The sequence below is a fragment of the Triplophysa rosa genome, linkage group LG13 (assembly GCF_024868665.1).
Source record: "Triplophysa rosa linkage group LG13, Trosa_1v2, whole genome shotgun sequence".
NCBI classification, from domain to species: domain Eukaryota; kingdom Metazoa; phylum Chordata; class Actinopteri; order Cypriniformes; family Nemacheilidae; genus Triplophysa; species Triplophysa rosa.
The window spans coordinates 22,748,371-22,758,424 of record NC_079902.1 but is presented as its reverse complement, the minus strand read 5'-3'; the positions used below and the strand labels follow the sequence as shown (position 1 = coordinate 22,758,424).

Genomic DNA, 10,054 nt, shown 5'->3' with positions numbered 1-10,054 from the left:
CAGACTATGATGCTCTCACTTGATTCACAGGAGTCAATGCACTAACACGTGCTATAGGAATAACTGGAAGATTCGCTCCAGATTTGTAAAACATCCGCTCGCGTCTCCATCTGTAGCACTTGACTGACAGTATGGCGATGATAGACACGATAAAGAGAAACGAAACTACAGCCAGAGCCAAGACTAGATAAAAAGTCAGGTTGTCGTTGTATTCCTTGTCGTGCGTAAAGTCAGTGAACTCCGAGAGCACTTCAGGGAAGCTGTCCGCCAGCGCCACGTTAACATTGACTGTAGCTGAACGAGAGGGCTGTCCGTTGTCCTCCACTACAACAGCGAGTCTTTGTTTCACAGCATCTTTATCTGTCACCTGGCGCACAGTTCTTATTTCTCCATTCTGTAAACCCACTTCAAACAGCGCCCTATCTGTGGCTTTCTGCAGTTTATATGAGAGCCAGGCATTCTGTCCAGAGTCCACATCAACAGCGACCACTTTAGTGACCAGATAACCCACATCTGCAGAACGAGACACTATTTCAGCCACCACAGAACCACCAGACTGAACCGGATACAGAACCTGAGGCGCGTTGTCATTCTGGTCCTGAATGATTATTGTCATTGACACGTTGCTGCTGAGTGGAGGAGATCCTCCATCTTGGGCTTTTATAACGAGATTTAGCTGTTTAATCTGCTCATAATCAAACGAACGCACTGCCTGTAACAGTCCATTTTCAGAGTTTATGGACACGTAGGAAGAAATCGGGGCTCCCACAATGTGTGCATCTATTAAAAAATAGGAAACTCTTGAGTTCTGACTCCAGTCTAAATCTCTCGCTTTCACATTACATATGGAAAATCCTAGAGGATTATTTTCAGGGATGTAAGCAGAATAGCTCTTTTGCTCGAAAACTGGCTCGTTATCATTGACGTCGGAAACTTTAAGGCGCAGAGTAGTTGAGCTCGTCAGTGCCGGTGAACCAGAATCTGTCGCAATGACAGTTATATTATATTCTGATTGGGTTTCACGGTCAAGAAAGGCATCGGTGATCAAATTATAATAGTTAGAGAGAGATGTTTTAATGTTGATTGGAATGTTTCTATCAATAAAGCACGTAACCTGTCCATTTGTACCAGAATCCAAATCTTTAATATTAAGCACAGCGATGGTTGTCCCCGGAAGAGCATCTTCCGACACAGGGCTTGATAGAGACATAAGATTAATTATAGGTGCATTATCATTTACATCAACTACTTCAATTACAAGCTTACTTGTACTCGTTAACCCACCTTGGTCTGTTGCTCTGACTCTAATTTCAAAACGTTTGTCTTTTTCAAAATCAACATTCCCTAAAACAGACACTAAACCCGTGTTTTCGTGTACGCTAAAAATATCTCTCCAATGTTCTTTCAAATCGGCGAAGGAAAACATTATATGACCATTTGACCCACTATCAGCATCGGTAGCATTAACGGTAGTAATGTAAGTGCCCTTCGGTGCATTTTCGATCACAGATGCTCTATAAACCGTCTGGTTGAACTGCGGTGCGTTGTCATTCGCATCTAACACAGTGACATCTATATTCACAGAACCAGATCTTTGCGGGTTTCCACCATCTACAGCGATCAGCTTCAGAGATAAATGGGGATGCGTTTCCCTGTCTAACGCTTTATCAAGGACAATTTCGACAAATCTACTGCCATCGGGATTTGAATATTGTTTTAAAACAAAGAAATCGTTCTTTGTCAGAATATAATTTTGTAAAGAATTTAATTCTACATCAAGATCAAATGCGCTTTCTAATGCAAAGCTTGAACCAAGACTTGCCAGTTCGCTTATTTCAAAATTAATCTTCTTTTTCTCGAATACAGGATAATTGTCATTTACGTCTATAATTTCAACGGTTACCTGATGTAGTTCAATTGGATTTTCCAGAATAATCTCGAAGCTAAAGCTGCATGGTGTGATGTCACCGCAAAGCTTCTCTCGGTCTATTCTCTCACTTACGACCAGAATCCCTTTGTCTGTTTTGAGCTCCGCATACTGAGTGCTGTCTCCCGTCACGATGCGCGCTCGACCCGCTCGAAGCCTTTTCAAATCGAGACCCAGATCCTGCGCTACATTTCCTATAAGCGAACCCTTTGTCAGTTCTTCTGGGATGGAGTAGCGAATTTGAGAGACTGCAAAATGAAGGCAGCACGAAATAAAAAATACCACTTGCCACTGCGGTCGGAGAAAAAGAGCACATCCATTTCGAACAAAATTCTGAATAGCCATATTACAAATTAACCAACAGGCCTACATCAAAAATGCAGTAAGACTTACAAGTTAAACAAACTTGAAATAATTAAAAATAAACATTAAATGCGTTTATAAGAGAAAAAAATACTGCGTCTGAAGTGAGACTCTCCCCTCTGCGTCAGTGAGCGCACTGCCGAGGTGTGGCCAAGGTCTACTGACACGCAGCCTGCAAATATATTATTTCACTGACTAACAGCGGCACTTAGAGTCAGAAAATTGTATCAACACAATAACAATATTTTAAATTGTTTTATTATATCCAGTGAGAAAAGGTTTAATGCCAACCAATTTCAAGTCTTAATTTGCTTACTCGTAACGTTCCAATCATAGTTTATTCGATGAAATTCAAGATGAGACACGAGCTCTTTTTTCATATGTGAACGTCTGATGCTTGCACTCACAAAAACATATTCAAAATGTTATTTTTTGGTAAAAGCCACACGGTGCTGCAACGACATGGTGATGTATACATTTTCCTTTTTTTGGGTAACCGTCTTTTTAGCCGTGAAATTATGTGCACTTCAAACACAAATGAAACAACTAGCCTATACATACAAAACAATTAAAAATAAATGCACAAACAGACATATCCAGAGGCACACTCACCTGTGTACACGAATCTGGTTCATCCATGGTGTTATGCTCGTTGAGCATCCGCTGCATCGTGCCTGTTGAATTGTGGTCCACTATCAATACGTTCTGGCTTGCGGGTCTGACAAACTTACAGTCACTCCTTTTTGAATCTGCTGTACCGTAAACGTCGTAATTATACACATGCTGAAGAGTTCCTGTGCCTACAGTGTCCGCGTAACGCGGTGGATAGTAAGGAATAACCGGGAGACTGGACTTGTAAAACGAGCGAGATTGCCTCCACCTGTACATTTTTATAGATATTATGACAACTAAACATGTTATGAAAAGAAATGAAACTGCAGCCAAGGCCAAGACTAGACAAAAAGTCAGGTTGTCGTTGTATTCTTTGTCGTGCGTAAAGTCAGAGAACTCCGAGAGCACTTCTGGGAAGCTGTCTGCCAGCGCCACGTTAACATTGACTGTAGCTGAACGAGAGGGCTGTCCGTTGTCCTCCACTACAACAGTGAGTCTTTGTTTCACAGCATCTTTATCTGTCACCTGGCGCACAGTTCTTATTTCTCCATTCTGTAAACCCACTTCAAACAGCGCCCTGTCTGTGGCTTTCTGAAGTTTATATGAGAGCCAGGCATTCTGTCCAGAGTCCACATCAACAGCGACCACTTTAGTGACCAGATAACCCACATCTGCAGAACGAGGCACTATTTCAGCCACCACAGAACCACCAGACTGGACCGGATACAGAACCTGAGGCGCGTTGTCATTCTGATCTTGGATGAAAATGTTCACAGTTACATTACTACAAAGTGGAGGAGAGCCGCCATCCTGCGCTTTTATAGTTATTTTAATGTTTTTTATTTGTTCGTAATCAAAAGAGCGCACTGCGTGTACAACACCACTTTCCGCGTTAACAGAAACGTACGTTCCCACAGGAGAACCGATCAGATCACCTTCTTCTAGAATATAAGATATTCGAGCATTTTGATTTTCGTCTGGGTCATCAGCTTTGATTTGAAGAATGGAAACGCCGGGTGAATTATTCTCTAGCAAGAATGAATTATAAACACTGTCCTGAAAAACTGGAGCATTATCATTTACATCAGTTACTTTTAGATGTAATGTTTTTCGGCTTATTAGAGGAGGCCGCCCGGAGTCAGAGGCGGAGACAGTGATGTTGTACTCTGGAACCTTTTCTCGATCTAAAATAACATTTGTGACCAATGAGTAATAATTTCTTAAAGTGGATTTTATTGTAAAATCTTCGGATCCTTCGATAAAACAGCGGACTTTGCCATTATCATCAGTGTCTGAATCCTTAACATTAATTATTGCGATTGTGGTGTCGGGTGGGGCATCTTCGGACACCGTGCTTGAAAAAGACATTATATTGATGACAGGTGCATTGTCATTTACATCAATGACTTCTAACACAATTTTACTCGAATCAGTCAAACCACCCTGATCCCGTGCCTCGACTGTAACTTCAAATTTAGTATCTTTTTCATGATCAATTGTCCCGACAACAGAAACGACACCAGTGTCGCTGTCAATATTGAATAGTTGCGCAGCGGTTCCTTTCTGCTTATAGAAATTGAACGTTATTCGTCCATTCGAACCTGCATCTGCATCGGTGGCATTAACGGTAGTAATATACGAGCCCCTCGGTGCATTTTCCATTATTGATGCTCTATAGACCGACTGGTTAAACTGCGGTGCGTTGTCGTTCACATCTAACACGGTAATATCTATATTAACAGAACCAGACCTCTGCGGGTTTCCGCCATCTACAGCGATTAATTTAAGTAATAAATTAGGATGCTCTTCTCTGTCTAACGCTTTCTGTAAAACCATCTCTGCATATTTACTTCCGTCTGGATTTGAGTGTTGCTTTAAAGCAAAATTATTATTCGGCGACAAAATGTAGTTCTGCAGCGAGTTCAGCCCTACATCGTGATCATCTGCGCTCTCCAGCAGAAAGCGCGAGCCCAGGGCTGCGGATTCACTTATTTCAAATTTTAACTCTTTGTTCTGAAACGACGGCGCGTGATCATTTTCATCCAACATTTCAATAGTTACCGGGTGCAGTTCCATTGGATTCTCTAGAATGATCTCAAAGCTGAAGCTGCATGGTGTGGTGTCACCACAAAGCTGCTCTCGGTCTATTCTCTCTCTCACAACCAGAATCCCTTTGTCTGTTTTAAGCTCTGCGTACTGAGTGCTGTCTCCGGTCACGATACGCGCTCGACCCGCTCGAAGCCTTTTTAAATCAAGCCCCAGATCTTGTGCTACATTACCGATGAGTGAGCCCTTCTTCATCTCCTCTGGAATCGAATATCGAATATGTCCGTTTGCAGTGCAACAATAACAAGACAAAAATATTGATAACTGCCACAGCATTTTCCATCGCAAGGAACGAGGCGATTCTATCATCCAACAGGCCCGTTGCATCATAATAAAAATATTAACAAACAGTAAATCCAACCAACTATGTTCGTTTGTCTTATAGTCCAATATACTGTGGGGAATAATAATAATATAATTCAGAATGCACAGTAAACCTCGGTGCCTCTCGCAAACAGCTCTGAATAAAAACGGCTAGCCAGCTTCTCTGCCATCCGCTACACCACAAGAGAACTAGGAGGGGTTTTAAAATGCTGAATAACACAGCATAAATGTTTCATTGATCAACAGCGGCCCTTGCTGTTCAGAGTATGTCTAAGCAAAGGTCTTCAACGAGCTATTTAGAGAAGAGTATTGCAATCAATCATAAATGCAAGAACAGCATCAGATACTATCTACATTAGGCCTATGATGTACATTTCACATAGGTTAAAGCATTAGTGTTACCTGGAATATACCCGGTGAAACAAATTAATAGTAAAATAGAAATAAAATAGGCGATACAATTATCTAAGCAATTTACTCAAATTATGTAAACTCATTCTAATATGTTGTCCTGTAAACCCCGTAATTATACGAATGCTGCAAAGCTGTATTCTAATGCCTTTGTATTTATAATTAGCTTAGAGTTTATTTGTTTAATAGACAGAGCACAAGGGTTTAAAACCAATAAAAATGTACAAATACGAATACGAATACTGTCAGACATGCAGAACGCGTCAGTCTTTATGACAGTGAGGATAGACAGCATATTTTCATACTAATTCTTACAAAATCGCCAACTCGTAAAAGTTAGAAATAAGAGAGACACACTGATACTCACATGCGCACCCACAAATCAACGACAAAAAATCGAAACATTAACAGGCTCTGACAGCAAAATAAAAATATTGTATAGAACAAAATCAAAAACTTATATGATTTTAACCTTAATACCTAATAACTTTAATATATGAATATACATAAGAATATTTTGATAAGGTTAATTTAAAAATATTTTTATATTAACCTAAATATCAAAATATTCTTGTTTATTATTGCTAGTGGGGTCATATGATCATCATTTACCTTGGCATAAAAATAATTTCAGAAAGCAAAATATTAAATTACTACAAACTCACCAGTGTGCTGGCTGATTCAGTGCAATCGGAAGTTCGCGTCTCCTTCGGAAGGCTTTCGGTTCCACTTGCTGCAACACTTATGAGACTTTGACTGACGGGACCAAAATATTTAATATCACTTTTCCTGGAGTCACTGGTTCGGTAGATTTCGTAATTATGCACGTGCTGCAGAGTTCCAGTGCCTACTGAGTCTGCGTAACGCGGCGGATAGTAAGGAATAACCGGAAGATTGGATTTACAATACAAACGAGATTGCCTCCATCTGTAGATTTTGACAGATATTATCACAACTAAACACGTTACGAAAAGAAATGAAACGGCAGCCAAAGCCAAGACTAGATAAAAAGTCAGGTTGTCGTTGTATTCCTTGTCGTGCGTAAAGTCAGTTAACTCCGAGAGCACTTCAGGGAAGCTGTCCGCCAGCGCCACGTTAACATTGACTGTAGCTGAACGAGAGGGCTGTCCGTTGTCCTCCACTACAACAGCGAGTCTTTGTTTCACAGCATCTTTATCTGTCACTTGGCGCACAGTTCTTATTTCTCCATTTTGTAAGCCCACTTCAAATAGCGCCCTATCTGTGGCTTTCTGAAGTTTATATGAGAGCCAGGCATTCTGTCCAGAGTCCACATCAACAGCGACCACTTTAGTGACCAGATAACCCACATCTGCCGAACGAGGCACTATTTCAGCCACCACAGAACCACCAGACTGGACCGGATACAGAACCTGAGGCGCGTTGTCATTTTTGTCTTTAACAGAGACAAAAACTGTAGCATTGGAATCGAGAGGCGGAGACCCTCCATCCTGCGCTCTAACATGTATTTTAAACGCTTTCATCTGTTCATAATCGAATGTTTGAACGGCGTGGAGAATTCCATTGTCTGCGTTAACAGAGAAGAATGTTGAAGCAGGAGAACCATTTACGTTGGTGTCTATAAGATAATATGAGATGCGCGCGTTTTGTCCTGCGTCAGGGTCAGTTGCTTGAAGACTCAATAAAGAAACGCCTGGAGAGTTATTCTCTAATATATATGTTTTATATTCACTCTGACTAAAGACTGGCGCATTATCGTTAATATCAGTAATGTCCAGATAAATTGTTTTTTTACTGAACAATGAAGGAGTGCCTTCGTCTGATGCAACCAACGTCAGGTTAAAACTGGAAAGTTTTTCTCGGTCTAATGGCGCATCGGTTACCAAAGTGTAGTATTTTCGCGGTGATGGCTTAATTGCAAAAGGAGAATTTTGTTCTAAACTTAAGCGGACCTGTCCGTTTTTACCGGAGTCCAAATCCTGGACGCTTATCAAAGCCACGACTGTGCCTGAAGGAGAATCCTCTTGGATTCTACCGGAAAACGATGTCATAGTTATAATCGGACTATTATCGTTTGCGTCTAAAACATCTATAAACAGCTTACTAGCACCCGTGAGACCACCAGGGTCTTTGGCTTGAAGGTTAATTTCATAATGCTGAATTGATTCAAAATCTAGATTTCCTATAAGGTTAATTTCACCAGTATGCGCATTAATTCGGAAAAGGTGCGCTGCGTCCTCCCCTATATGAGTAAATGAATAATTTACATTGCCATTATAACCTTCATCTGCATCAGAAGCACTTACTTTAATTATCATGGTCCGTTTTGCAGCGTTCTCAGCTACACTTGCTTTATACATCGAATCTGTAAAAATTGGTCCATTGTCGTTGGCATCGAGAACCGTGACGTGTACTTTAACGGTTCCAGACCGTGGCGGATCTCCGCCATCAACAGCCGTTAATACAAGTAAATGTTCGCTCTGTTTCTCTCGGTCCAGAACGGATTGTAACACAATTTCTGCATACTTGCTGCCGTCTGGACGAACGTGCTGCTTTAAAGCAAAATTATCAGTAGGTTTCAGACTATAGCTCTGAAGAGAATTCAGACCAACATCAGGATCCGCTGCCGTATCTAACAAGAACACAGTGCCAATCGGTGTGGACTCGCTAATCTCCAGAGTGATCTCTTTCTTCGAAAAAATAGGTGCATGATCATTGATGTCCTGAATCTCAATTGTTACAGAAAAAAATTCAAGAGGGTTTTCAAGCAAAATCTCGAGGCCGATACTACACGGGGATTTTTGCCCGCAGAGCTGCTCTCTGTCTATTCTGTCTTTTACCACCAAGTGTCCTTTGTTGCGATTCAGCTCGACATATTGCTTACTGTCATCAATAACGAGGCGCGCCCGACCAGACACCAACCTTTTTACATCCAAACCGAGATCTTTCCCCACATCTCCGACAAACAATCCAGTTCTCATCTCCTCTGGAATCGTGTAACGAATCTGTCCGGTCGCAGTGTTCAGCAAACAAAAAAGAAACATGAAAAATGCTTGCCATTTTAGATATCGTCCCAAATTAACTCCTTTGTTATTCCTCATCCTGCGATTGTAGTACTCCAAGCAAATGTAGCCAGATACTCTCTCACGCATTCAAACGCACTCTTTACATTTATCTTCTTTCAGAATTTCAACGAGCCTTTCCTTAGCAGAAACAATAGTGCGTCGCCTTTCTCCCTATCCTCTATGACGCAATGCGATCTACAATCAGCGCTTTGCTCACTATCGTCACTGTGGGCAACAGCACCTCTTACAGTCATTAAGAAGCACAACATCGGTGCTGTACTGACCACCAGCAGGGCAGACACTCGTTGAGACTACAAGGCGCTTCTTTAGAATCTTGCGCACAGAACTTAAAGTAAGTGCCTGACATCATCTCAACAGTAATACCTACAAAATAAAAATTCGTAATGCAGATAAGCTTAGTCCGGAACCTAACAACATCAACAACAACAAAAAAAAGAGATAAAATCTAACAAGTGTTAAACCAACAAAACCCAAGGACAATATGTGAAAACTAAAAGTCATTTTTGTGATTTACTATGTAAAGAACATTCTGTAAAAATATAACCTTGATATCTTTAATACAGACTGAGTAAAGCTTTGATGCTTGTGTCCCTCGCGTATGCACGTCAACTCAATTCAACTCATAACCCAAATTTCACAATAAATGTCCCCAATACATCTCACACTTGTTTAGATTATGAGCCTGTTTTTTTCATACTGGGTCACATATATCTTACTTAAATATATTATCACAAGCATTAGTTAATGCTTTTGGTGATGATATGCACTGAAACATTTTAAAGGTTGCTCAGAGGTAGAAGTTAAACATTATTTTAATTAAGTACAGACACCACTTTTTTTAATCACACTTACAATATCAAGGGGAATAATATAAACAAGTATGCCATGCCATAATTGTGCAGATCTACAATAAGGTATTTTGATATTGCAATTAAATTCATTCATGACAAGAAAAATTAAAAGTAAGGGGAGTGAATGTGTGTTTTTTTCCCTATTTTCTAATTAAAAGGTGTGCCACGAGATAGCCTACCTTTGATTATACTTGTCTTTGGGAACCCCTGATTTATAGTATCATAATATATGTTGCTATAGTGTCTTTATTTACTCAACAAAAGCGCAGAACGCGGAACATAAAATCAACAGGTAATAGGAAAAACAGCTTAATTTAGGGGCTGCTCCGTTGAGTTTGTCTTGACAAAGTTAGACCAGCAAGATCCAAAAGCTGCTGAATTAGCTGCCGTGGCAG

At 40.6% G+C, this 10,054-nt stretch overlaps 2 protein-coding genes across 14 annotated transcripts in view; both read right to left on the bottom strand.

Moving 5' to 3' along the window:
• The window catches only part of LOC130563561 (protocadherin gamma-A11-like), a 173,129-nt gene that overhangs the window by 89,839 nt on the left and 73,236 nt on the right, over positions 1-10,054 (bottom strand). Inside the window, exon 1 of one of the 13 annotated variants that reach the window (XM_057349185.1) lies at positions 6,409-9,149. The exons of 11 other annotated variants lie outside the window; for them this stretch is intronic. In XM_057349185.1, the coding sequence (XP_057205168.1) occupies positions 6,409-8,874 (2,466 nt within the window). In that variant the 5' untranslated portion in view covers positions 8,875-9,149. Of the gene's footprint in view, positions 1-2,902; positions 5,491-6,408; positions 9,150-10,054 lie in introns of those variants that run through there. One more of the 13 variants, XM_057349191.1, reaches the window with a different exon arrangement.
• Positions 5-2,892, bottom strand: LOC130564237 (protocadherin gamma-A11-like). The gene has a single exon (XM_057350182.1). The coding sequence runs from the start codon at positions 2,270-2,272 to the stop codon at positions 5-7; it is 2,268 nt and encodes a 755-aa protein (XP_057206165.1). The 5' UTR covers positions 2,273-2,892.